This window comes from Botryllus schlosseri, chromosome 5 (genome assembly GCF_051294905.1).
Source record: "Botryllus schlosseri isolate E-star chromosome 5, Bs_hap1, whole genome shotgun sequence".
Taxonomy (NCBI): Eukaryota; Metazoa; Chordata; class Ascidiacea; order Stolidobranchia; family Styelidae; genus Botryllus; species Botryllus schlosseri.
Genome location: NC_137240.1, coordinates 27,533,433 through 27,561,316, shown reverse-complemented (window position 1 = coordinate 27,561,316; position 27,884 = coordinate 27,533,433). Strand labels below are relative to the sequence as shown.

General features: G+C 40.4%; 3 protein-coding genes across 4 annotated transcripts in view; 2 read left to right on the top strand and 1 right to left on the bottom strand.

The window, feature by feature from the left end:
- Nucleotides 1-27,884, bottom strand: part of LOC145439906 (peptidyl-prolyl cis-trans isomerase-like) — a 362,730-nt gene that overhangs the window by 148,862 nt on the left and 185,984 nt on the right. The window lies entirely within an intron of this gene.
- Nucleotides 1-27,884, top strand: part of LOC145439892 (meprin A subunit beta-like) — a 233,110-nt gene that overhangs the window by 78,170 nt on the left and 127,056 nt on the right. The gene's annotated exons all lie outside the window — the stretch shown is intronic.
- Nucleotides 560-21,028, top strand: LOC145439896 (meprin A subunit beta-like). The gene is made up of 16 exons (XM_080317558.1): nucleotides 560-669; nucleotides 739-763; nucleotides 1,221-1,265; nucleotides 1,334-1,464; nucleotides 4,313-4,422; nucleotides 6,359-6,534; nucleotides 9,826-9,928; nucleotides 10,578-10,693; nucleotides 11,207-11,380; nucleotides 12,160-12,307; nucleotides 13,210-13,364; nucleotides 14,313-14,485; nucleotides 16,403-16,627; nucleotides 19,129-19,240; nucleotides 19,859-20,195; nucleotides 20,733-21,028. The coding sequence occupies exons 1-16, from the start codon at nucleotides 613-615 to the stop codon at nucleotides 20,809-20,811; spliced, it is 2,166 nt and encodes a 721-aa protein (XP_080173684.1). The 5' UTR covers nucleotides 560-612; the 3' UTR covers nucleotides 20,812-21,028.

Sequence of the window (27,884 nt, the reverse complement as noted above, 5' to 3'; positions counted from 1 at the left end):
TTGCGAATTCCTGGTATAGATGATGGAGGATTCTCAAACTAGTAGTAGTAGTAGTAACCTTTGTGTAGCCGCCATAAGCATAGTAGGTCCATGCCATGTTGCTCAGCATTATACGGAACTCAGGCGTTGTATGGCAGCTTTGCAATTTTTCATACAAAGTCTATGCGCCATTGTTCATTCATCATCTCGCTTCATGAGATGATCGCGTTACTTGTAATTGCAATATAGTATGACAAACAAATAGCAATACCAAGCTGAAGTCTGATGTGATCGCTTACTGATTGTGTACATTTGTCCTGGGTATATATATATAGTGAAGGACGTCCTTTACAACATTACGTCGAGCTCTGCGGGTGTCTGTGATCGCGATAACGCTTTTAACTGCCCATCGCCAGCGTATGATGCCTATAAAACTAGCTAGGTTCAAAGTTATACATGAAGATTATATTCCATGTCATGCTATACGTTGGCGATTTCCAGACAGCTTAAAAAACTGTCATGGTGGCTGTAATTTATGTACTCCCTGAAATGTGACTGTGAAAGTACGGGGACTTCATATATTTGTATCTTCCTATATAATAAAATAAAGTATACTACTTAGCTTAGACAACCATGTACGCTCGGGAAATTGTCGTTAGCGCCGTCATGCTTCTGCTCTGCGTCAGTCAGGTAGATCTCGCAAAATATCCACGTATAATATTACGCTCATCTAATGCGCAGAAATTTGTTTTCTTACAGGCAGCAAAAGTTCCGGAACAGCAAGGTACACAATGCAATTTGGCTGTCTGAAAGTGAAAAGTATCATAATTCCTTAAAATACTCCAAAAATAATGGAAACGATGTTTCTAGCACAAACGGAAACAGCATAAGAAATCCTATGAACATATTTGGTAACATAGTCGCTAAAATGTGACGGATACGACATGATGCGCCACACGGATGTCTTTTTGCATATATTGATTATAACACTATTCTATCCCCTGTGCAACTCATATAGGCCTAACATATAGGCACTTATGATATAACCCAAGACATAATTAGAATAGCTTGCAGGGGAGCTCTTTGGCGTTGCCGAAATAATAGCAACCGCGTCGTACATCATAACTGAAGTGGACAGTGTACGATCGTACTTTGATCCATCATTTTAACGCGGCCTACCAGATCGATTATATTTATTCACAAGTTAAAATCTTTTTTCATGTAACGATACAACATCACAGATAGAGAGCTCCCAGAAAAACCAGACTTTCTGGAAATAAACAAAGGTAAGGGGTAAATATTAGACGACCAATTTCGGATATGTTGCCTGGAATTCTTTTTTATACATACGCAGGTTTAAAGGGTCTGGTTGGAGGAGATATACTGCCTACGAAGACTTCAACAAGAAACACGATAATCGCTGAATCCTATTTCTGGCCGACCACTTCTATACCTATCGATTACGGACTTGGCCTCTCGTTGGAGGTAAAATGTTTAGCTTTGCATTGTATGCACCGTTACCTCTTGCTCCAGTGATTATCAAGCTTTGCTAACCGGACGAACCACGAATTTTCGCTGAGCCATTCAAATAAAAATCCACCACATTCCACATCCAAGACCGATCAAATACTGGTGCAAAAATGACCAGTGCACCAAAAACATTGGTAACATGACGTGAAAGAGCGATTTCCACTGTATACCATCGTTATTCCGATAGATGAGTCGGGAATGCATGTTACTTGATCTTCGGCGAACCCCTGATACCGTCTCAGGGGGCCACGGAGCTCGCATGAACGCCGGTCATATGCCGACATATCCAGCGAGATAGTGTAATGGTTATGCGTCCGGCTTCTCGAGCGGTAGGTCGTGGGTTCGATCCCCGGCCGGGTCATACCAAAAACTCGAAAATTGGTATTTGCAGCTATCCCGCTAGGCGCTCAGCAATCACGGATAGCATGGAGGAGAAAAAAAAAACGGGGGCGCAGACTAGATGACCTCATGGGGCCGTATCGCAACTCCGTCGTCAAAGCATCTCGATGGTGCAGGCGAAAAAGAATATCATATCTCTCTCTCTATCGTCCTATAACGTAACATATTCATTACACCATTTTGTAAATCGGATAAAATGATTGCAGGCAAATTGTCACGCGTTATCTCAATATACTAACACATTCCCAAGAAACACCTGATAAGATTTCGGGCGTAGCACGAAAGCTTGATAAGAACTGCCACGCCGGCACAAGAATCTTGACAGGGCCCATGAAGTATTCACGATCCGTATTGGAAATATGTTCTGAGTAGCTGATGGCTATCTCGTAGTGTACTACATTGTATGCTCAAGCGTGTGTACTGTGCAGTGCAAGCACTTCTTCGCACAAGTCACGTTAATCGAATTACGCGTTTGGGCAAGTATGCATGGGTTTACTCTTGGTGTAATGTATACGCAATCGCTCCAAATGGCTATTTATGGGAAATAAGACGAATCTTTGATTGGTGGTTTAACGTGGACTTGAAGAAATACTAATTTACAAATGCTGCAATTTTGTAAATTAGTTCCTCGCACCCTTATAAGTTGGTCTCCTGAAAATTGATTCCTTTTAACTGTGCGCTGCTTGTAAATAAATATACTTGGGTTGATAAATCAAACAAATATGTGTTTACTGCCAATTTCATGAGAGTAGTCCCAACCATGAGAGCACGGCACAATAGGATCACTGACATAAACAAGTCACTATTTATGATGACTTCAGCATATGTTGCATGATTGTGTATTCGGCAATTTTCACCGCACTTATGATTCAGAGCGGATTTAATGATATTTTCGAATGTCCAGTCTGGATTTCGGTATTACGTGGTTCTATACTTCGAATATTTACGGATCCCGTTTATGAATTTCATTGTAAATAATCGCATCACTGCGCTGAAAATGGCGCATATACCGATTCTACGGGAAACCTATATTCTTTATCCTAACGAGCAGTGCTTTCGCGGCATGGTGTGAATATCAACATTTTCAAACAAAATTTTGCATTTTAGTTTACGATATTCTCTGATTTTGAAATTCAATAATCTCGAGTGACGTATTGTTAATTTGGAGGAATTGCTCATCTATTGCATTTCGTTATTGTGCCATCATTAAAGAGGCACTGTGCTCTAAACATGATGTGGTCTCGAATTGAAATAAAGATGGAAAAACATTGTGGCCGCAGCCATTTTCTTCAGAAAGTCACCGTAATGGAGCTGCAATTAAATGAAATTTGGATAGCTGCTGCTACCAGCTGCTGCGGCTGAGCGTCATCGTTTCTCAAGCCATTGCGAAATTTCTGCCGCGATATCTTCACCGTTGCACTTGCTCGACGCGAACTCCATATTGTAGCTTCATTTCTTTATGTTGTACGTGGATAGCATATGAAACAGCATCACAGACTCTCCATGCCACTTGCAGCATATGTATGTATTAGTAAATTGTATAATCACCATACTGCTAGGGGCGTCATGGGTAAAAAAAAAACTATTTAGGGCCTTATTTTAAACATTTTGTGTTAAATTGATTTTTGTGTTAAATGCAACCCTAGCTGTGTTACAACTCGGTTAATACGGAATCAAAAATAAAGAATATCGACCCGGTGTAAAATGACCAATGCAGTCGAAACACCATGAATACAAAAACGTTGAAACACTAACGAGTAGGTATGGTCTTTTTTCCGTTGATAAGATCCTCATCGATCACATAATATTCTTTAACGCTGCAAAAGTTGTTCTTCTCATAGCACTTTTTTGTGAAAACCTGTCTCATGTCCATGATTCGAATGTATCGACTTCAATTTTTGAATTGTGGCCACATTCTCTCAATTTTATGTGCTAATGACTCGAGTCAAGACTGAACTTGAGTCATTTTGCGTATTGAATCAACTTGTATTTGACTAGATCAAGTTATGGCTAGAGACACTCAAGTCTGTCTGTTTTGATATTAGGGTCGTTTATCTTTATGAGTAAACATGTTAAAAGTGAGAAAGATTGATATATCATGTATTCGTGGGATTCGATGTCCTAAAAAGTGAGTAGATCATCACTTGAGCACGAGAATTAACAGTGAACACCATTACTTTGGACTCGATTTCGAGTCTTAACAGTAAGACCGGGACTCGTTCTGGCATAGAATCGATCTTGACTCGGTAATGTTGAGAAAACGACTCGACTTGACACGAGACAACGCTTTAAAAACGAGATTGACTTGTGACTCGGCAGTTCGTGACTTCAATACAACCCCGTACTACACAACGCACTTCTCCTTATTAATGCTTCAATAAGTATAAGATTGCATGTATTTCAGGCAATAGGTTCCATTGAGTTGGCAAGGCAAGAATACAGACTGAGGACATGTTTGGACTTCGTGGATCGAACGACGGAAAGCGACTACATTAATTTCCGATCTCTTAGCGGGTAAACATATCATTACATTCGCATGCCCACAATTCTGATGTTGTCGCGCCATCGAATCATAATAAGCCAAGATATCTTGAAAATACGACCACCAGTTGGCGTATTAGGACATTTCCAATATACCGGCCCCAACTCCAAAAACATACCGTATCCGACTCCTAATATTTTCATTATAAAAATCCGTCACTGACTCAATCATTCCTGTAAATATCCTAGGAAAATCATACGTTTATAACATTTTAGTTATTATTACTACCAGGTGAATCAACGTAATTTATGAATTAGATAAACAAAGTTTGTGAAGGTACGACTGCTTAAAACACTTGATAACCTAAATAATGAAAGTGACACTTTTAAGCAACATGCCGGAGTGGCAGCAGTTTGACAAACACCGATTCCGACTCCATAATAGCCAGTATTATTCCCCAACTAAGACTTTAAAGCAGTGCTTCTCAAACTTTTTTAGACACGCTCCCCCTAGATCAGTGGTTCCCAACCTTTTTCGACTCATCGCCCCCTTTTCAAGCTCAACGCCGATCATCGCCCCCCAAATTTTGTGAACCGAAAAAACGGTATACAAACTGTAATCACCGGCGGGTTGACTAAAAAAAAAGGTTAACTTTTCGCCTCGATGTCGAATTTTACACTTTTGCAACTGAATTTTCGTGGGTTGACTAAAAAAAGGTCATTTCTCCGACTTGACTCCAAAATAGCCGTTTTAACGCGTCATCGCCCCCCTATCGCCCTCATTCGCTATTTTCGCCCCTCGTCGCCCCCTTAGTCCATTTTCGCCCCCCTATCGCCCCCTTCGTCATTTTCGCCCCCCTAGACCGCTAAATCGCCCCCTGGGGGGCGATATCGCCCACGTTGGGAACCACTGCCCTAGATGGTAGTGAGAAATATATCGACTAGCTCACCCCCATTCCACATCGTCATATCAAAGTGCTATTAAAAAGAGAAACCAAAATGTTTGCAATTCCAACGGATGATTTAATGGCATTGAAGGTTATGACTGTTGCGAGACTTCTTAAATACAGAAAATCGGACTATACACAGGGCAATAATTATGAGGTGAAGGCAAATCGCACCGAGCGCGAAAATAATTTCACTTGAATATTTTGTCCAAAACAATTATGTGCAATGATAGCACGAATAATTATTAATTTTGTTATATAATCCCGTCATATTACCCCACTTGAGCTTAGATCAAACGTACCTGATCACAATTCCAATCAGAAACCAATTGTGTGGGCCGCATATCATTTAAACTTGGCATGTCTTCACGACACAAAACCTTTTTTTCTTTACGGGACGCAGGTGTTCGACAAGAGAATAATTCAATGAGTGTGATTTGACTGCTATAAGATGCTCCATGTGTTAGTCCACATCTACAAAATGCATCCTAAATGAGTGTGCTCGCAGTGGCAACTTCGAAGTTGTAAGTCACTTTGATTGAAATCCTTGTTTCATTGATTCAAAGGCGCGTTACATATTGCATATGACATTGCCTTATAAGCAAATATCATATTTCCATAACTTTCTGCCTTCAAACTCAGTTTGCACAGATGTTTAACAGACAGACCATGCTAGAATCAGCTAACATGTACACTTGTACAGTGCATACACGCATTCATATGTTCCTCTCAATTCGGAGACATCCTCTGATCAGTGTAAGGTCAAAATTTAGCCTCGGCGTAGGGATGGTAAGACGCAACTATAACGTCCAAATCGTGTTATAATTTTGATTATTACCGTTGCTGAAATTTGGAATGTCAGGACAAATTGAATTCATTTCGAGTTCAAGAAATATCATTTCTATCAAGTGGCATCAGGTCTGAGAACCACTGGTCTAAAGGGTGTTACAAAATTTCTGTGACTCCGATTGGATTGGGAGAAATTTTAACGAAACTCATGATGTCTACAACGAACTGAACAGGTGTTATTCGAATGTCGGTCGAGTTGGCGGGAAACAGACTTTGTCGATCGGCAGCGGCTGCGAGGTGATCGGAACCGTATGTCACGAAATGATGCACGCTATCGGTATATGGCACGAGCAATCCAGACCAGACCGAGATGACTACGTCGAAATTATGTGGGAAGATATCACTGCAGGTTAAAAACTTAATTTTGCCTGCATTCCTATCTAAACTAGGGTTGCCATACGTTCGGAATTTCCCGGACATGTCCGGAATTTCACTGTTCAAAGTAGCGTCCGGGAGGAATTTCTAAAATATGCCAAATGTCTGGAATTTTGAAGACTTGACGTAGGCTCATAACTTTATCTTTTAATCAGCATAATAACAATATTTTTGGGGGGAATATTCATGTGATGCATGATATTTATCTTCGCGCTGCGCGCGATTTACTATCACATTTAATGATTTTAATATGGAGACTACCACCCTCGCAAAAACTGCAATAAAATATAAATAAAAACAACCTTCATTTACTGGAATAAGCCTAATTGTAATCGCAATTATAGGAGAACGGTATATTCCTAGAGATCGTTAAGGCCGTTTAAATGCTTTATTCAAAGATAGTTCCAAACGGGGGGGGGGGGGGGGAGGGGGGGGTGTTTGTCTTTATTCCGGGGTTTGCGAATATGTTGAACGTAATCAGCTTCCAAAATAGCCCGTGAGTAAGTCTGGGAAAAGGTGCTGCCTTCTTTTAGCAATCAGCTCGTCAAAGTTTGATCTGGGCCACGGAACATTTTCAAATTGGAGATGGAGTCGCGACCATAAAATGTTGGAAGCCACTGTATGTGGGTTTTTTATAAAGCTCCGTGGTGCGCACCGGCAAGTTGCATTCTTTATTTGGGCGGAAGGGGGCTGAAAACATGTGCTTTCGGTCCTGGTTACACAACACACAGCCACATACTCCTGAACCTGATCGTGACCACCTCTGAACTATGAGCAAAGTTTTGCTAGTGTGACGTCACAAATCATTTTGAATCCACTAGCGGGCGCTAAAGAGTGTCCGGAATTTGGGTTGCTGAAATATGGTAACCCTAATCTAAACTCTATATTCTGCTCTAAATCATCGTCATCATCTTGTTACCTCTTTCATTAGCTAAAAACACCTCAAGATCGTAATACAATGAAAAGATATGAAGAGAGGTGGTCAGTAACCATCCTACTTCAACATTATGAAATGCTTCAAGTAGATTTTATCAACTTGTACTACTTCCTCAAGTGGTTATGATATCAGACTACTTCTACTTGTATGTGACAGTTTTCAATTTTCTAGGCAAAACTAGGCATTGAATTCTGACATTTCACGTACTCGTAAATCACGACTTCTCGATATACTTCAATACAAAACTTACGGCAATGCAACTTGCACGTGAGAAGTGAGCACCGACGATGAATACGTTGACTACCTCTAGAAGCAGTCGAAACGATTTTAAGTCGTCTTTCAAATCAATTGACCCTCCTCACAACGCCTAAACAATTTACCGAACGTTTTTCTGCAAGTAATAGCATGACGGAGGAAGCTGGTGTATTGCCATTATCCTCATTGTATTGGATTTAAGTAATGATAAGAACACCCTAATAACTTAGCGTCCCGTTATGTCAAGTCAGTTTCTGCTTTGTGTCAGAAGCTTTGTCACAACACTGAAAGCACGTTCTACCAATAATGAACGGGGAAGGGCAATGACGGAAAATAGGATAGTATTTCTATTACTTTTAAATGTGTACTAAGAACCATCGATAGGACATGTTAAACTTTGATTTGACCCACAATTATTCTACAATGTAATCAGCCCTTCAATCACGTGATTCTAGGAAACTTCTAGGAAACAGAATGGATTGATTATCCAGAGCGTTTCTAATTGGAATATATCCTGAAATCAAATTCCCATATCCTGGTCCAGTTTGTCGCAATGGTTGCTGTATGCTTCTGAGTCAAAATCTGATATGCGAGAGGGACCGTATCAAGCCTATGCAAGCGATATATCATTACTCATTACTGAATCCGGAGGGTGCCATTTTCCTCTTGATCAGATTTCATTATCACCTAGAATGGATAAATCTGACGCATAAAGTTGGGAGAATATATCCGTCCCGTATACGCGACATCGTTTCTCGTAACCTGTAAATATTTCACGATCCTTTCAAGCAGAGAGTAATATCGCTCAAGGCACCTCGGTGTGCAGCAATAAGTGTTCGAATACTTCGTCGTCTCACAACAAGTATCCACGGTTTATAGTGATTATGCCGACTGCTGAGTCAGTCCGTTGATGGGCAATTGGGCACGATCAACATTTTTACGTAACAATGAACTTTTTCGGTGTATCAGATTGAATCGATTACTAACCTACGGATAGAATAGATACGCCACTCCCGATGGTTACGCTATCAATTAATTAATCAATCAGGTTAATTAATATTTCCATCGTTTCAAAACATCACAAGACTGTGATACAATGAAAAGATAGGAAGGTGTCGAAACAATTCGGAGTAGCCTTTAAGATCTGACACCCACCTTAGCCTAGGCTAGGCGAAGTAAATAAGAGGCATGCACAGTGCACACTGAATGAAAAGTAATGCAGAGAATATAAGACGCAAGCGACAAAATGAGGTGGCATGTGGCGGAGGTCATGGTCCAGTAATCCTGAAGAGTTGCTAGTATTCATTAGAAGAAATTGCTTGTATTTCGACTTCAATGCGGACATGCTCGACGACTGTCGGATAGCCGGCGAGATGCTGTTCCACAATTGCGGTCCGGCATACTTGATACAGCAATGCGTTTTCTTGTATTCAGTCCTGATCATATGATAGTTGTTCTTCGTTGACGCACGTGGGCTATAGGCTACTTGTGCGCTTTTGTCTCCGAGATGAAGTAGTCGCTGAAACTTGAGGGACAGCAAGGACAAGCAGTGTCTCATATTGCTGGGGAATCTAAAAGTAACATAATTGGTAGTGCTACAGCAGACTACCTGAAAGCTGAAATTTATTAGAACGTCCAATTTTGCAGATCGATTGTTCGGAACAATGCCGATATTCAGACGTAGGGCTGTTTTGTGGTTCCATTTCCCTGACAAGATTTTAATTTGTATCGCCAGAAGCAGTACTACACTAGCTTTCGATGAAGGCCGATTTTGTTAAATTTCATCCCTCTGATTGCAAGCTATAGCTCTACCAATTGTGCTGTTTTTAGATTGCTCAGCAATAAGAGAGACTGCTTGCCCGGACGTAATGACGTGTTTGTGGTAGTTGCGCATCTATCCGTAGGTTAGTTATCAATAAATAGATAGACCGACGACGAGATCGGCGATAAATTCCCTTGAGCGAATCAATTCTGCATTTTAGTAACAGAATGAAAATTTTACTATGCTATTGCAATGATAAGAACCACAAAACAGATCCTTGATTTAACACGATGTATATCTTTTTTTGAAAGGTTATGAAAACAATTTCAATAAGTACGATTTCGACACGGCCGATCCCAGGCGTGTTCCGTATGATTACACATCTGTGATGCATTATGGCTCAAGCGGATTCAGGTAATGTAATCTTCGATTTTAATATTGAAATATAAATGATAGTAATACTCAATAGCTGATTGGAGAATATTTTAATTTGGTGCCTATAATATTATCGTATGCACAGCAATCAACATACAGCATGTTTTATCACATTGAAGACCACCTTTTTATGTCGTCTAAAGTCTAGACCAGTGGTTCTCAACTTTTTTGACCTCGTGGACAGGTATAACTGCAAAACAAATCTCGCGGACCGTTGAACCTTCAAAAAATTAAATTCATCCGAAATTTGATACGACAGCTTGAATTCAATATTGGAAACTCCATTTAATGATGTCTTTTTATATTAGTTATTTACGCGTGGTTCTATTGAAGTTTTTACAAGGCGAAGTTCGCACAATCCTGTTAATGGCCACTAATTTGATTGTGACTGGACGGTGTTCTATAAAAGCAATGTGAATTAACAATCTGATATAGCTATATAGGCTCTATTACACTTGGGATTACCATATTTTGGAAATGTGTAAAGGACCATATATTGATCGCGAGTTATATTTTCTGGACCACAGGCCAATAGCTACGATTGCAACCATAATTCAGATGACCAATCCTCAAATGCGCCGACTTTTCAATAAGTTGAATTTTTTATCGACACATTTTCTCATCATAGTTCGAATGGAAACCCTACTATCGTGACGCGCGATCCGGATTTCCAGAATACCATAGGACAAAGATATGGATTCAGCCAAGGAGATACTGAAAAAATAAACAGGATGTACCAATGCAGTAAGACACTATACATTCTTAGCTAATAGTGTGCATTCATAGGCCTACCTAAAATGTGTTACACGACAACAGAACCTACCTCAAACACAGCATTTCAATACAAATTATGCTTGACGAATAGGAATAAGCACACATAGAGTACGAAGAAAAGGAACGTAGGTAGGGGCGTATGATGGCATGCATGTAGGATTCATAACAAAGCTTGGCGCCTTAAATACATCAGAACCCTCTCTTCCACAATTTAACCAGAACATCCAAGTTGAGCGCTTGGATATATATAGAGAGAAAGAGAAACGCCGATTGATAACATTGATGACTGGCCCAAACCGTGGAATTATCAAATTCAACATTCGATCGACACCTCGAGAACGGGATTTGCAATGTAGATGTGATGTAGGTTCTGTTTTCGTCCACACCCAAATGTGTGAATACACAGTCTTTTCGCTAAAAGTATATGACGACAGTATATAATATATTATGATGCTTCAAGTTAGCTTCCTTCGTGTCCTACAGGCGATACAGTACTCCGTTCATACAACTGTAATTTCGACGATGAGTCAGCGTGCGGATATAGCAACGACTATACCGACGTCATAGACTGGATAGCGTATTTTGTCGGCGATAAAACAGTGACGGTGCCAACCAGCGCACCGACAATGGATGCAACCCTTGGAGTGCAAGCAGAAGGTGAGAAAATGAAGATGGATGCGATTATCAGCGGGTGTTAGGGTGCTTGTCAACTACGGTCTTGTGCACCCGGCCTGACCAAGCTTTAACTACTCATTAAATAAATATTACGTCCGGAAAAAGATAGGCCCTCTTGCCCAGCCATTGATAGGCATGGCAAGTTAAAGCCGGTTCTGTTACCGATGACTTCTTACGACCAGAGCTTGTCTCAGTAGTCGGCGTTGTTACCCGCGTTGTTACCAATGACTTCATTACCACCAGAGCTTGTCTCAGTAGTCGTCGTCGTTACCCAAGTAAAAGATAATGTCACGCCGTAAATTTCTGCTCAATTGCAAGTAGAAGTAACAACTTACGAGACGTCTCAATGCCACAGCAAATAGAAGTAGAAGGTGGTCGGTATGAGAAGTAGGCCTACTCAAGTTAGTAGTTTCTAAAAGTCGATTTGAGACAGGTAATCACAAAAATGACTCATTAGCTGCGAATAGAATCAACCTTTGACTATATATTCCGCAGTTATTGTGATGGCTATTTCACGCGGTTCTCATCACGAATATTTTTATAAAAGTGATGCAAACGTATTTAAAAAGTACTTATACTTTTCAAAATCCAGATTGTAAAATATACGGTGTTTGCCTCAAAACATTTCAAGTACAATTAGTAGTTTAAAAAAATATAACGTAGGTATTGCAATGAGATGGACCTAATTAAATATTTCGAAACCGAAGAAGTACCTTGTTGTCGATCCTGTCTCATGGAAAACACGTGCTGAATATTCGCAGGAGCATACATGGTAATGGATACATCGGGGAAGACTGCGGGGAATTTGGGATCAATGAGAAGCATGCGATATCTCTCGAAATCATCACAACAATGCTTGCAGTTCTCATACTTCATCAGCAAGGACGTCAGCAGCGACGCGGCCGTGTCGTTAGTAACTGTTGCTTTATCATCGGCTGGAGTGAACAGAACATCGTATCGGCGAATAACGGACAGTTGTATTATAGAAAACCGTTTTGCCTTATCATCACTATGCCAATGCCATAATCTCTACAATTGAGCCAATAACAAATTACTACAACTTTCTTGCAGTGCTCCTCAAGTACGCTTGCCGACTTGAGGACTTTATACGAATTACAGTTTAGTATAAGGTATTTGAAGATAAATTACCTACTTTAGATATTCTAGTCTAGAATAAATTGTATTGTATGGAAAGCAGTATTTGGATATATTTTCATCGCTCTAGTGAGATTAACTGTGATCACGACCAGGCGATGTCGTCCAGCAATCTCGGCGATAAAGTGAAACTTCGAAACTTGCACCTATATGTAATGTAGTAGTATATAATGCTGCGTTATATTCGCAACGACACATTGTAAATTTAAAATCGATCACGGGGCATTGACTTAAACGAAAACAAACACTCCTGTCCGTCTGCTTCTCCAAACGACTTAACAAATTTGCGAGCCTCTTGTTCACTGATTTTATTCGAAGTTGTTTTGTATTAGCGACCCTGAAAAGAGTAAAAGAGTCGATGTGACTGTAACGCAGATCGGTTATTCAGGATCCATGATTATTTCACTCTATCGTCGCGCAATAGTACCATGCTTTTGGCAAATGTCCCATTTTCAATTTCGATAAATAAAGTACCATTGAAAAACGGTAATTGGATTCGAGAGAAATTTACAGTATAGGCCTATATGATTCAAATCAGCCTTGATGCAATTTTGTACTTCCCGGGTTTCTGCGATAAGCGAGCAGGAACTCCATATTTGCCGAATAGGATTTTTAATACGAGCGTGATCTTTGCGACTAAAATCATAAACTTACAGAGTCGAAATCGGAACTTTGAACGAACAAACTGGAGATATACTGTCGACATCACCCCTTGTTACATTATCGGAGGATACGACAGGAAAATGGGTATTACAGCGGATGACAATCAGTGCACCATCCGAATATCGACTTGTATTTAAAGGGAAAACAGGTAATATTAAGATTGCCGAAATCAATCTACTCATATTCGGCGGATTATTTCGTCTGACAAATAATTCCATAGTCAGACGGAAATATGAATTCCGAATGCATACTCAAAACTCAAAACTATCTCCTGTTAAAGGAGAAATTGGATATCTAAAAAGTATTCAAGAGTGTAATTGAAAATATTAGACTTGGTCGTGACGACGCATAATTTCACCAAGTCGATCGAGATTGCAGTGTGCCTGTGAAACTAGGCGGCTAACACAAAATGTCAAATGGCACTACAAATTAGTGCAATTTTCATGTGTCGTCATGGGAGCTACGTTCACTTGTTTTCGAAATAAATCTCTTTCAAAAAGTGATGAGAACATATCCAAAAACTTATTTGAAGAGCTTCTTGGAAGTACAGAACTTCAATATACAATTGAATAGTATATTCATATTGAAATGAACTCCAATATTGTCGGCTGGCACTCGTCAGGGGTAATCGTCAGCAACTAGTAGAGAATTTAAAAGAACATTGTATATCAACAATCGTACAATGACGGACGTCATATTTTGTGACACGATTGTTGATATATGATGTTGGTTTTAATTTTCTACTCTTTGCTGACGATTACCCCGGACGAGTGTCAGCCGAAAATATTCGGGCTAATTTCAATATGAATATAGTTAATCAAAAACTACTTGACAAAATGAAAAATCTGAAAAGTAGACCGGTTTGCTTGAAAAGGTGATTAAAAGTTAAGTCCTACAAAGATCAAAACCGCTTGGTTAAAAAGGACGTATAGGAAAAACAAACGAATTGATTACTTCGAAAAAATGAAGTAGACTACTTCGTAACGAACCATCTCTGCTGACGAAAATTGTAATCTTCTACAGATATTTTAAGAGCCGCGTTACGATAGACGATCAATAATTCCCCTAATACGATTTTCCATCATCTCTTCTCCAGCAATTTATGAGGATACCTTTGCTATTGATGACGTCAGTGTGATGGACAAGCCATGCGACGATGCGTACTTCGTCGTTGATGATTACTCTCAGGTCCTTGCTGATACATCGAAAGGAGGATCAATTCTTAGTGAAGTACTGACGACCACGCAAGGATACAACTTCCGAATCAAGGTAAATGTTGTAATGAAATATTGTCTGAAATTATGAAGAACCGAAAGCAAGGGGAGTATAATGTTCCTGGCATAAAACCATACTTCTATCAAAATCCGGCGCTGCATATCTCAATTGGAATTATGAACATACATATATTTCACCAAAGCAATAAAGATGACGCTTTATTTTTCCACGACTGCTGGCTCAGATTTAATCGTTTGAAAACTCGATTTTTTACGGTGGTTATTAGGGTTGTCCATAATTTGGAAAATCTTACAAATCCTCGGTTGTAATGTCTTATTCGATAAATTATTGATAAAAAACGACACTGAGCCTGAAAGAAGCTCACAGAAAGGCCGTTAAGATTTCGTGCAAAGCGTTTGAAAGTAGCTGCCGAAGAATGGGCGTGCCACCGACCATAGAACGGCGAGAAGACTAGTAATCAAGAAACCACGGCTCTTGATTGGATAATCGGCTATGCTTCAATGACCACGTCAGCAGCAGCTTGCTGATTAGGTGAACAAGGAGTCTGCTACTGGCGGCGATTCTGAAAGCGCATTGTATGTAGGTTGACAGATAATGATTTAGGATTGATTCAAGGTATCTTGAGGTACGAAATACATGATGTACAAACAACAGCTGCTTCACAAAAACGTCTAAAGCATGACCGCTTCATTGTGAAGGAAACCGCTGTAGCCTATATGCCTTGTTTTCAACGAGGGAAAGCATAGGCGCTTATGCAAGTGGCGACGGATTCCTAGTTTCAGAAATAATATATCATTATTGAATGCAAAGATAAAGCTTAACATTGACACTATAAGTTAGGTGATCTTATTGGGCTCAGGTTGCAGTACATGGTTGAAGTTTTGAATGCTTTAGCGATCGGCTGAATCAGACGGTTAGGCTTAGCACTCATCAGATGTTTGCAGCAAATTGAATTCACTTGTAAATGTTTTCAAAGTCCCTAATGATGTCGCAGAAACGAGGTTTAAATGCAAGCATAGGCCCTGCTTAATATGATATGCAAACTATGCTGGATACTATGCACTATGCAGCATTGTCTGTGTTTACCTTTACACCCCTTTTCTGCGCGATTATTAAGGAATTTGACATATCATATCCAGCATATTATGTGCTTACTTTTACGCCTCTTTTCTGCGTCATCATCAAGGACTCTGACAACACTTGCAAGTGAATACAGTTTGATGCAAGCATCTGACAAGTACCAAGCATAACCCGCTGATTCAGCCGACCCTTAGAGCTTTCAAAACTTCAACTATGTACTACAACCTGAGCCCAATGAGATCACACAAACTATAGTGTCATTGTTAAGCTTTATCTTTGTATTCAATAATGATATATTATTTCTGAAACTAGGAATCCGTCGCCACTTGCATAAGCGCCTATGCTTTCCCTCGTTGAAAACAAGGCATATAGGCTACGGCGATTTCTTTCACAATAAAGCAGTCATGCTTTAGACGTTTTTGTGAAGCAGCTGTTGTTTGTTCATCATGTATTTCGTACCTCAACATACCCTTAATCAATCCTAAATCATTATCTGTCAACCTACATACAATGCGCTTTCAGAATCGCCGCCAGTAGCAGACTCCTTGTTCACCAAATCGACAAGCTGCTGCTGACGTGGTCATTGAAGCATAGCCGATTATCCAATCAAGAGCCGTGGTTTCTTGATTACTAGTCTTCTCGCCGTTCTATGGTCGGTGGCACGCCCATTCTTCGGCAGCTACTTTCAAACGCTTTGCACGAAATCTTAACGGCCTTTCTGTGAGCTTCTTTCAGGCTCAGTGTCGTTTTTTATCAATAATCTATCGAATAAGACATTACAACCGAGGATTTGTAAGATTTTCCAAGTTATGGACAACCCTAGTGGTTATTTTAATCCCACAGACGATTTCATATATTTTTGTTTCGAAGCTGTATCCCCAGGGCACCAACTCAGCTGCAACAGGATATATGTCCGCGTTTTTCGGACTCGTTCAAGGACCAAATGATGATACTCTGGACTGGCCGTTCTGCAACAAATACATCCGACTTATGGTGGTCGATCAAAACAACAATCCTCTCTATGCTATGAGCAAGTCATCAGAGTTTCTAACAAGTCAAAGTGTGGGAGGTGATTTATGGAACAAGCCAACATCAGTAAGTATAGAACCACAAGTCCCAGATTCGGTTAGAAGAAACTAACGTAGCATGATATAGCCTAATCATACACGATATCCAGGATCCAGGGTAGATTAACTCATTCACTGATTATATTGAAGAATAAACATTTTTGCAAAAAAAGTAGGCCTATATTAGATAATTGAAAGTAACTCAAGTTGGACTAAAGTATACTTTAGGTCATTGATTCTCAGTCGGAGTGCCATTCCGACTGATTCCGCGATATAATGAGATGTCGTAGATTGCTGCCAAAATTACCAAAATAGGGGAAATAGAACTATTTGCCAACTATTTGGGATTAAGCTTTCAATACAACATCCATTGTAGCAGTATATTTATTAAACTCGAAGACTTTTCGGGTGCCTCTTTTCAAGAGTTATCGGCACACTTAAGGGATTTAATTAAATAGTAGATTCATATTGAAATGAACCCGAATATTTTCGGCTGACACTCGTCAGGGGTAATCGTCAGCAACTAGTAGAGAATTGGAAAGAACATTGTATATCAACAATCGTATCACAAAATATGACGTCACCAGCATGAAAGAGAGAGCGTTCAATGTACTATTTTTAGGTGGTACACGAAATCCTTTTGTTGACAGAGTTTTGGTTGGTGTATTTTGATAAAAGTTGATTCCAAGGCACATAAATGGAATTGTGAGCGACCTCGCCCTACGATTCGAAATCGGTCGTCTCGACAATTATTCGCACAAATTGGATTATCCAACACAGGCCAATACCTTCGCTGGAATTCATTTAGTCCTCGGCGCAGAAAAATTAACCTCATAGGCACACTCGTGCATAGAGCGTTGATGATTTGTTCGGGTAACAAACTGAGTTTAGAACTTGACTACATCCGAAAAATCTTACTGGATAACGGTTACCCTGAACACGTCATCAGCCGCGGCATGAAGAGGAAATTAACGCAATTCAACGCAGAAAAACGAACAGAGCCCACCGCACGAACAATAAAAGATGTTTATATCCATCTACCTTGGATTGGCCCCATTTCCACCCGCTTTGAAAAACAATTGATTTCTGCTGTCAGTAAGTGTTACGACACAGTCAAAACCAATGTGATTTATACAACAACACAACTGCTCCCTTCAACACGCAAAGACATGCTTCCTGCACTTCAACAAAGTAATGTAGTGTACGAATATAGGTGCCACTGTGATTGTGGCTACGTGGGAAGAACGTCAAGACGTCTGCAGGACCGCATAAACCAACATGTCCCCAGATTTATCAGAACACGCTCAGTGAAAAGCTCACCCTTAACTCATCCACTTAAGATTGATGCTGATCGATCAAAAACCATTAATTCTGCCATCGGCAAACATCTGTTGGATAATCCGATTTGTGCGAATAATTATCGAGACGACCGATTTCGAATCGTAGGGCGAGGTCGCTCACAGTTCCATTTATGTGCCTTGGAATCAACTTTTATCAAAATACACCAACCAAAACTCTGTCAACAAAAGGAGTTCGTGTACCACCTAAAAATAGTACATTGAACGCTCTCTCTTTCATGCTGGTGACGTCATATTTTGTGATACGATTGTTGATATACAATGTCCTTTCCAATTCTCTACTAGTTGCTGACGATTACCCCTGACGAGTGTCAGTCGAAAATATTCGGGTTCATTTCAATATGAATATACTATTTAATTGTATATTGAAGTTCTGTACCTCCAAGAAGCTCTTCAAAGGGATTTAAACAGATTTAAAAGCAAAACCAAAAAGGCACAGTATGACGCAACAATCAAAATCACAGACCATGAAATTCGCATTGTATCAATGGCAACAATATCAAACTACGAAGTATACGGACATACGGTACTATAGTAGCAGCACAATTTGTAAATAAACAATTACACACACGAAACAACACGCACTAATGAGAAATTTGTAGGTTATAGAGGAAATCTTTCTGTCTGCATAAAATAGGTTTGCTCAACTGAATAATAGTAGACTCCAACACCTTTAAATGAAACACAGACCTACCACGCGCAATGACTGTGAACATATTGTCATCATAGTGCTGTGCACAGGCAAGGTTTTCGCTCAGATGCTGACCGATTGACGATTCTGTGTACTAAAACAATCAACAACAACAACAACAATTATTACACTACAACTGGCAACCCGAAAGTCTTGACATGTTCTTCAGTGACGCTGCTAGCTGCATCAGCATCAGGGGCATTAGCAACTAGTACTGAAGGAGACATGAAATTTAGTTACGTAAGTGTAGTTCATTTACCTATTTTAGTCACGAGATCCCCAAATCTCGTACTCGGAGTGCTCAAAGTTTTGCGATTTAAGAAAGTACTTGTACTTCGTTAAAGTGAAGTAGGTAAAGAAAGTTCTTCCTTCATCGATCTTATATCTTTCTCATTTTCATTCGACGATTCTGCTAATCTATTGCGATATCTTCGTTTTCCATAAGTCATGGTAACTGTATTCATCTCCATTTATTTAAAGGAAACCAGCGCTGGATATCTCGGCTATTCGAACTTCATGAAAATATCAGACCTACAAAATACGCACAACTACCTGAAATTGGATCGCCTAGTTTTCTCGGTCTTGGTTCAAGGTATGTGATGGTGCAGGACGGGTCGACAAATTAGCTATTCCGACACCTATCCTTGTCTTCAAAATAGAATCAGGCCCCGATCCAACTCAGGCCGTATCGGAAAAATATGAATCCGCCTCCGGCCAACAAAATAAATAAATCCTGCTAATGTTCACCGCGGATTTGGTTAAACCACGCGGACTACTCCCTAGTACTCTGACCGTCTCAGAAAAAGTACGAATTCAACTCCGGCCTTTAGGAAAATGTGTAAATCCGGATTCGAAACGACTCCGGTTAAAAATGATAAAAATTTGGCGGATATCCAGTCCATGAACTATCTACACCCCGCACCAGCAGGTGATACGGCTGCAACGCGAATTTGAAATTTATTCGCAATTATTTCATTCCATTGTTTGACTTGACATGTAACTGTTATGTTGGTGTTTTGAGAGTTACAATGTACATTTAGCGACATTTCACCAAAATATTTTTAGAAGAAATCTCTCACAAAAGTTTATTATATGCCTTGGCCGGTTTTAACTCTATAAAACAATTTAAGGTCGTCTAAATGCAATCTGTTCAATACTAAGACAGACAAAATTTGCCAGTTGAGTAGTCCTGTTATACGTATTTTTCTAGACATGAATTGGGTTAACAACGAAGTATGCACTGGGAGCTTCACCAGGACTCTTGGCGCTCCTGCTATTCCAATGAAATTGAGTGGGGGCGAGGATAACATTTTCGACGTGCCCGATAGATCCGACGATCATGACCACGACGATGCCCCCGATCACCATGAACAGGATCATCACAACGACGAAGAGCCGGATTACGACGGCTATATGGCCGTGGGGGCGGCAATTGGGTTGGCATTGGGTGTCGGTCTCCTTGTGGTCCTGGCAATGCTGGCGGTGATGTTCCACATGAGCAAAGCTCACAGGAAACAACTAAAGACTCTACAGAACACCATGGTTGTGTAAGTTTCATTAGCTATGGACTCGACACCATCAGCGAAAAGAGTGCATATTAACATTCGAAAGTTCTTGGGGAGAGGGGGTCGAATATTTCACTCACCTTGTTAGCGACTAAACAGCATTTATGTTCGTGTTTTTCAATTTACATATTTCTGGGGTTGGTTGTGTTTTCGAGTACCATCTTTCGAGTGTTAATGCACTCTCTTTTTTCTTAATAGCGTATAGGACACGCATGAAAATACGTATGTTATGTATTCCCAACAGCAGACAATCAACAATTTATGTCTAGTTTCCGAGCAGAGTTGTACATTGTATCAATACGATTATTAGGTAGTCAACCATCTCTGCGATTGAAGACAATGTAACCAAAAGTCTCATTCTCAAACTCGTAACTGCATTCAAAGCATAATAATGATCTCTCTTATCACTCATATATAGTCTACCGATATCTGAATATATGTAAGCATTGTAAGCATTTATTTATGAATACAGGGAATACAGTGAGGAAATATTTGAACCAAATTATTCTATTGCCACAGGAATCCGCGATCTGCCACTCCGCCATCGTACGTTGCCGACAAAGTTCACTTCGATAAGTTACCAGCGCCTGGAGTGTAGTGGAAGAGTGCGCAGTGGATGCAAAAGATAGGCTTGGTTTCGTAATTAATTGGGTATAAACGACAAAGCTATGCTAATCTATTTAATAAATTTCAGTTTGAAATATATATTATTTCTGGTCACTCGCCAATTTACTTGATAGGTACGAAAATGCGCTGTGCATTTTTTCTCGCATGGTGCGACTTTTTCATAATAAAGTATTACCCTTACGAAATGAGATGTGTATGTATATGTATTAGACATGGTCTGATTAGTGATCACCTAATCGATGTAATCGAACGCGATTACGATTGCGTCTGAATTTCGCGATTGCGATTGCTTTTGAACAGGCCTGGGCAAAGTGAGGCCCGCGGGCCAAATGCGGCCCGCGAAGCCATATTGTGCGGCCCGCGAAAGGTTGCTTGGAATTCATAACATTAAACCTGTTTTTTGAATGTTGATGCGTGGACTAAAACCCTAGGCTGTACCAACTAAACAGGAAATTCGTTTACTTTGAAGCCTGTACATTAATATGCCACGATTACGCTGCCTACGTAACTCGCATGCGTAATCCAGATTCAAAATAAAGTCAATGTGGCGAAGTATGAGTAGCAATTAAATTTACAAGAAATCAATCTTTACATAAAGTTTAGGTCAAACCTTTTTTGTTGCCATTGTCTCATTACGCATTCTACAGCACGTGTATCAAATTCTTACGCGAGGCGTTTCCAAATTCCTAATTCGTGAAATCGATCAGTGGTCAGTGCTCGCGATTACTATATGACTCATCATATCTATCAACCATAAGGGATGAACGGGCATGTCAAAAAGAGAAAGCCAAAAGCAGAAATTCAAAGGTTTAGAGCAGTGATTCCCAACCGCGGCCCCCAGCTAGCCTTTCTGCGGCCCCCACAAAAATATTGAGAAATGGATTTAGAAAAAAAAAAATTATAAAATACTCTTCTTGCTTGGCTTGGAGTCTGGAGTTTTCAATTAGGATTGCAGGAAAGTTGTGAGTAGACTGCTAAGATTACGTCGCTGGTGTTTCAATGCAATGTGCCCGAAATTTCCAGTTGAACAAGCAGTACCTATAGATATAGGTATAGAGATATAGGTATTGAAAGGACCGTAACTGCCGCACCCCAAGTCCCCCAATTGGGGGGAACGAGCTCGAAGGGGGCCCAAAATTATTTAGTGTATTAGCATGAATTATAAAGTATTTTATAAAATTTCATGCAACTTTTTCAAGATTTTTTCCCGCTGCGCGCGATTTCAAGTTTCCAAGTACCTTCATTATTGCTTACTCTTCCACCAACATAGAATACGCAAGATTTATAGAAGTAGCCATATCGGCGTTGGCCATTACCGCGTCACGACGCATGAAGACATATAAAGTTTTAGGCCATATAACATGCGACTCCAAGAAGTGTGCCAGAACGATCGACAGCGAGAGAACCTTGGCCGAAAAGGACTGCCCTTACGCTGACCAGAAACTTCGTTTTGTATATACAAAATACATATAGGTATAATTGACCATAGGCGCCTAAATGACTGGCACCGAATATTCCAGTCTGGGCAATCTGAACCTCACAAGACAAATAGGCTACCATCCCGCAGGGAAGAATTATATGCCAGTGAAGAACTACCAATTTGAAATCGTGCGCATCTTTTAGTTTAGTACGTTTGGGCGATTCTATATTTTTTGATAGAGCAGACTGGGGTCACGAAATAACATCATGTGAGGAAGTCGTACCAACGGGTCCGCCCGTCCGAATATGTTTAATTATTATTTACGGGCCCTACAGTTTCCAAGACACGTCACTCAGCTCTACCGATAAATCTAATTACGTGAGCAGAGAGGACAAGTAATTGATAGCAATATATATGCAATTCCCGATCTTATTGACCTATTTTATTTTGAATTATCGAAAATTTTCACGCTCCACGCTGGCTCACTAAACGGTGATCCTGATTTCGTGGCAGAAGCGAACAACGGGACGGGGGGTCGGTTTATCACCCTCTGGGAGCTCAAGACCTAAGTGTTTTGAGGGGCCTGACGAAGTGCTGTTTCGTTCCTGCCAACGGGTATACGCCCGAAGATGTTTAATTATTATTGAGTGGTCCTACCTTTTCAAACACAGCTCACTCGACTCAACCGGTCAATCTGATTACGTGAGGAGAGAGAGGATAAAAATTGATACCATTATATTTTTAATACCCGATTATATTGACCGATTCAATCATGAATTATATAAATTTTTCGCGCTTCGCGCGATTAGTCGAGAGAAGCTGACTAAAACGGACACCCGATTTAGATGATAAATAGCGGTAAACAGCCATCTAGCATGAGGGGGCGAAGAGCAACATTTAAGGGGGGGGGGACTGACGAAGTGCTGTTACGGCCCTGGGTATTGATAACTAATTGACGGATAGATGTGCAACAAGTGACTCACGATTGAATACGCCGAAATGCGTACTGCTTAGCCGACAAAAACAGCACAATTGGTAGTCCTATAGCTCGCGACCCAAGCGTCCGAATAATTTGATATGACGGTGTTCATCGAAAGGAGATGTCGCACTGATTCCAAAAATACGAATTGAAATCTCGCCAGGTCAATAAAGCGACTACGAAATAGCCAGCAAAGGTTGATTGTTCTGAACAACGGGAGCGCGACAACACAATGGCCAATAGCGCCAAGCGAATGATCGGAACAATGCGAATTTTCATATTTTGGTGACTATTCTGGGTTCCTTTCATCGCCCTGGTATTTGTGCGGCCCCGACCATACCCTGAAATTCTAAATTTGGCCCTGCCAATGAAAAAGATTGGGAACCACTGGTTTAGAGCACTAAATATTTGTATACTGGAGTTAGGGGTAAACCCATACTTTTAGTTTTTGCCGAGCATGCCGCCGAGAGTAAGGATTTTAATTATGACAAAAACACGAAACACTCGGTCAAGGGAGGGCGAATCTCAGAATAACCGCAAACTTCGCTCAACATCAAGGCTGATTGAGCTGCACATGCACACTGCTCGGAATGCAGCGACCAAGACAAGCCTTGTACTATCCTATATACTTTCCAGTGCAGGGGTTTTCGAACTGGGGGGCGTGAAAGCATCTGAAGGGAGGCGCGAAGCCCAAGTTAAACGATTTTTTTTCCGCGCTCCGCGCGATTTACCCCCTGCTCATAACATAGTTACTGCTCTGTATATTTTCCGACTTTGATATTACAGAATTCTCTCATCAACGCAATAATATACCATGCCTTTAAACCATCTGTTGGGATTGCTAGCATTCTGGCCGCTCTTTTTAATATGCTGATATATCACGGTAGGATTGGGGGGGCGCCAAATTTTTCACTATCATAAAGGGGGCGTGCCTTAAAAAAGTTTGAGAACCACTGCTTTCTTCTTCTAATAGAAGAACATGGATTGTAATGGAGAGGTAAAAATAATCATCTTTAACATTGTTTCGAATCATGACGGCGAATAAATATTTTTTAATTAACCGCCATATTCTCATTACCTAACATCAACACATTCACTGAGCATCATTTATTAACAATGTAATTTAGAAATAAAATTAAAATACATTGGAGAATATAGCTGAAAATGTTCAATAGGCCCGCCAACGCATTTTCTACTTCTCATTTGGCCCGCGGAGGAAAATAATTGCCACCCCTGCTTTTGAATCACGCGATTATGATTACGATTACAGCAAAATATGGAAGTAGTCGATTACGATTACATGGGAAACGTCATTTGGTTGTTACGACACAATATACCATTCTCCAACTTTATAGCTGACGATTTCTCAAATCTAACGATCTGCATTCCAGACAGGGCCGTAACAACCGCACACTAAATCTTCCAATTATATTGGGCGAGATCGAAGGGGGCTCAAATTATTTCCTAATTAAACATAAATATTCTCAATCGAAAATTTTCTCCGTGCTTCGTGATTTCAAGTTCCTGGATACCTGGATATTAATATGCATACCCCTCCCCCCCCCCCCCCCATGAAAAAATATGCATGATTCATAGTCATTTCGGTGTCAGACATTACTGCGCCACGAAATGCAGTTTCAACCAACATTCGACTTGACGAAGTGTGCGACCAAAGAAAGACCTTGGCCATAACTTTTTCTGTATATATGTCCCTTGCATGTAGTCGCGCTGAATGGACACGACGTGACGAATAGTCCCGTACTCCTAGTCTATCCGCTCAATACAAATGCCAGTCTGTTCAGTCTGCTACATATGGGCGACTCAAATACCTTTTGACTATATAGCAGGCAGGGGGTCACTTATTACCAACATGCAACAAAGTAGATGCTATAATTCAGTGGCTCTTGACCGGAATTTCACGGAACACTGGAGGGTCCATGAATCAGTGACAGAGGTTACACGAAGGTCAAGATAGACACTCAACTCCTACATATGATTTGTGCTGATACGCCCGTTTCGACAATCATTGGTTTCAGGCAACTAGGCCCGATCAGTAGTGGAATCGTGACTGTTATAGTGGTACGTCGTGTGCAGCGGCGTAAGCAGGAAGGTTTCGGTTCGAAATCGAAATCCCGACCTTTGCGAATGCCAAATTCATTTTATTTATAAACTCATTTTCAATTAAGCAATTGGTATCTGTTTGCGATTGCGCGTGGTATTTGTTGTTCTCTATTCGACGTTTTTAGAGGAATAAGTTCGCAATTCAGCTGTCCTTTATTTCTATTTCGCTCTTCTAATCATTTTAATTGTCTGATTTTAATCCTGATTATTTGATTACTGTTTTACTTTCCTATTCGTTTGCCTTTATATTTTCCTCGTTGCTGTGGCATCATTCTCCATTTCATCGAGCAACGGACGAGCAAGCACTATTGCGAAACTCACTAGCTTATACATCTTCGTGTTTCCACCAACCAATGCCTTGTTCGATTAGGAGTGCTTGTTGGTGTCACATTGAATACAAGAGTGATACACAAGGTTTGCCTAGTCCGAAGCAGATTTAGTGCAGCAGACAAAATTCGACGCCTGGTAAATCGGCACACAGTAGGATTGGAGTGTCGCGTCGAAACAGTGTCACGCTGTTGCGTTTCATCCGAACAATACGATGACACTTTCCACGGTTAAGTCTCGCAGTTGCGAACTGGGACCTGAATGGCTACAGCAGAAGTGACAATGATTCTCAACAGCATTCAATATACTGTTTTAATTTTAACACTATATTGATGCACAGTTCACTTTGCGTACAAGTAATCAATTTATTGTGTATTTTGATGGATTATTGTTCTGGTAACATTTGGGATCTGCGAGGCTTAAAGATTAGCGTACGTGCTCCGCGGGGCTGCTGAAGGCTGAGAACCACTGCTATAATTAGCTAGCATTGGTATAAATTGTTTATTTAGACAAATTGGCAATTTCATAAGGTGGAGAGTATATTTTGAAAAAAAATTATATTTCATAATAAATTCAAAATTTTCAAACTGTAGGAACTCCGTCTTTACCCGTTGGAATGGATTAAAATTTCGTGTGCATCGTTTTTACGGCAACTTGACAATTTAAACGCCTAACAAGCAAGATTTGGATAAAAAGTTATTTTTGAGCATTCCTAATGCACACAGATGCAAGGAATGAGTTACAAAAAAAGTAGAATATGTTTTAAGGCATAAGACATGCAAAACGGACTGAAAACCATACCTTTTTGAAAGTCGGTCAATTCTGTACAATCTTGGTGAGCAACCCGAGTTAATTCACGATTGGGGTATGTGGCTGCATCATAACAAGTTATGGGAAAGAGGAAAGGACGTGGTTTATTTTTATCCTTGATGTTTTTGCGGCATATACAGTATACACGGACTCATGATATACATGCACACGATCTGTGCATATGCATACCATGAGTGCATGATGTGCATATGCCGCTGGACAAGGAAGGTACAGATATAATCTTGTAAGACTTTTTAAGTGTTGCACCACCCCTCCATGCTAGCTCAGTAATGCATGAGCACCAAGCGCGGAAGTGATGGATACCGGTGTTTCTAATGAGGTCTTTGGTCTGACCCGGCCGGGGATCGAACAACGCTCAACTTACCAATCAAGAAGCCGGACGCTTCACCATTACGCTATCTTGTCGGCGGGGTGAAGTTCTGAAAGTTGTGAAATTATGGAACCAATTTGTTTTCTGTCACTGAACGTATTTATATTCTTTTCAAGCGACACTCTGTGTGTGAACCTCACAAATTTAGAGGTTCACGTTTACAAACGAACCTTGGTATAGGTCAGAGATCTCAAACTCAAATGTGCTCGCGGGCCAATTTCCTATTTTCGATGGCGCCGAGGGCCGCAGCACCAATAATAGGGGGATTCAATGTATTTCAAAGTAGGCCTTATTTCCGGGTGTCGACATAGGTCTACTCCTGATAACTAGGCTATATTGACATGTCATTACGGAAGTCCATTAGAATCAGCGTTTGATTTTACCTTTGAATGTTGGAACAGATCAATACCAACTTGAACATAATGGATCTGTGCGATAACAATAGAAATGTGCAATCGCCGAAGAATCCGTTGGTGTTACAGCTGTGAAGCGAAGGCTACGACTAGTTAATACTCGCCACATTAAATTGGTATCAATAACATATATAAAGATACCCAAGATGACACAGGATGTAACCAACTATACATCAAAGGGGCAACATAATGCCATGCCAATGTCAGTTGCCATACCTACAGGGTTGCCATCGACATATGCCCAAAAATAAGGATAGTCGAAAAATTAGACAGCATTAAAAAGCGTTTTTGTACATACGTTGTATTTATACGAGCCGTGGCATATCACATTCCAGAAAAAACCTGCTCCAACAACTCCGTGTTAGTTAGGGTTACCATATTTCGGAATCGGGAAAGGAGGACACTTTTTCAAAATTTTCGAACTCAGAATACTGGAGTAAAATCCGGCAAGAAATGGTAAATTTTCGCGATATTGTATGGCAGTGGTTCTCAACCGGGGGTCCGCGAAGCATTTCCAGGGGGTCCGTGAAGCCTCAAAATAGTTGATAACCTAATTTGTATTTTCTTCATTTGCTTCATTAAT

Bases quoted from the DNA above. Each gene is read 5' to 3' on its own strand.
- LOC145439896 (XM_080317558.1), top strand. From the start codon at position 613: ATGTACGCTCGGGAAATTGTCGTTAGCGCCGTCATGCTTCTGCTCTGC. The intron at 9,929-10,577 runs GTAATGTAATCT...TTCTCATCATAG, and splicing joins TATGGCTCAAGCGGATTCAG to TTCGAATGGAAACCCTACTA. The intron at 19,241-19,858 runs GTATGTGATGGT...GTATTTTTCTAG, and splicing joins TTTCTCGGTCTTGGTTCAAG to ACATGAATTGGGTTAACAAC.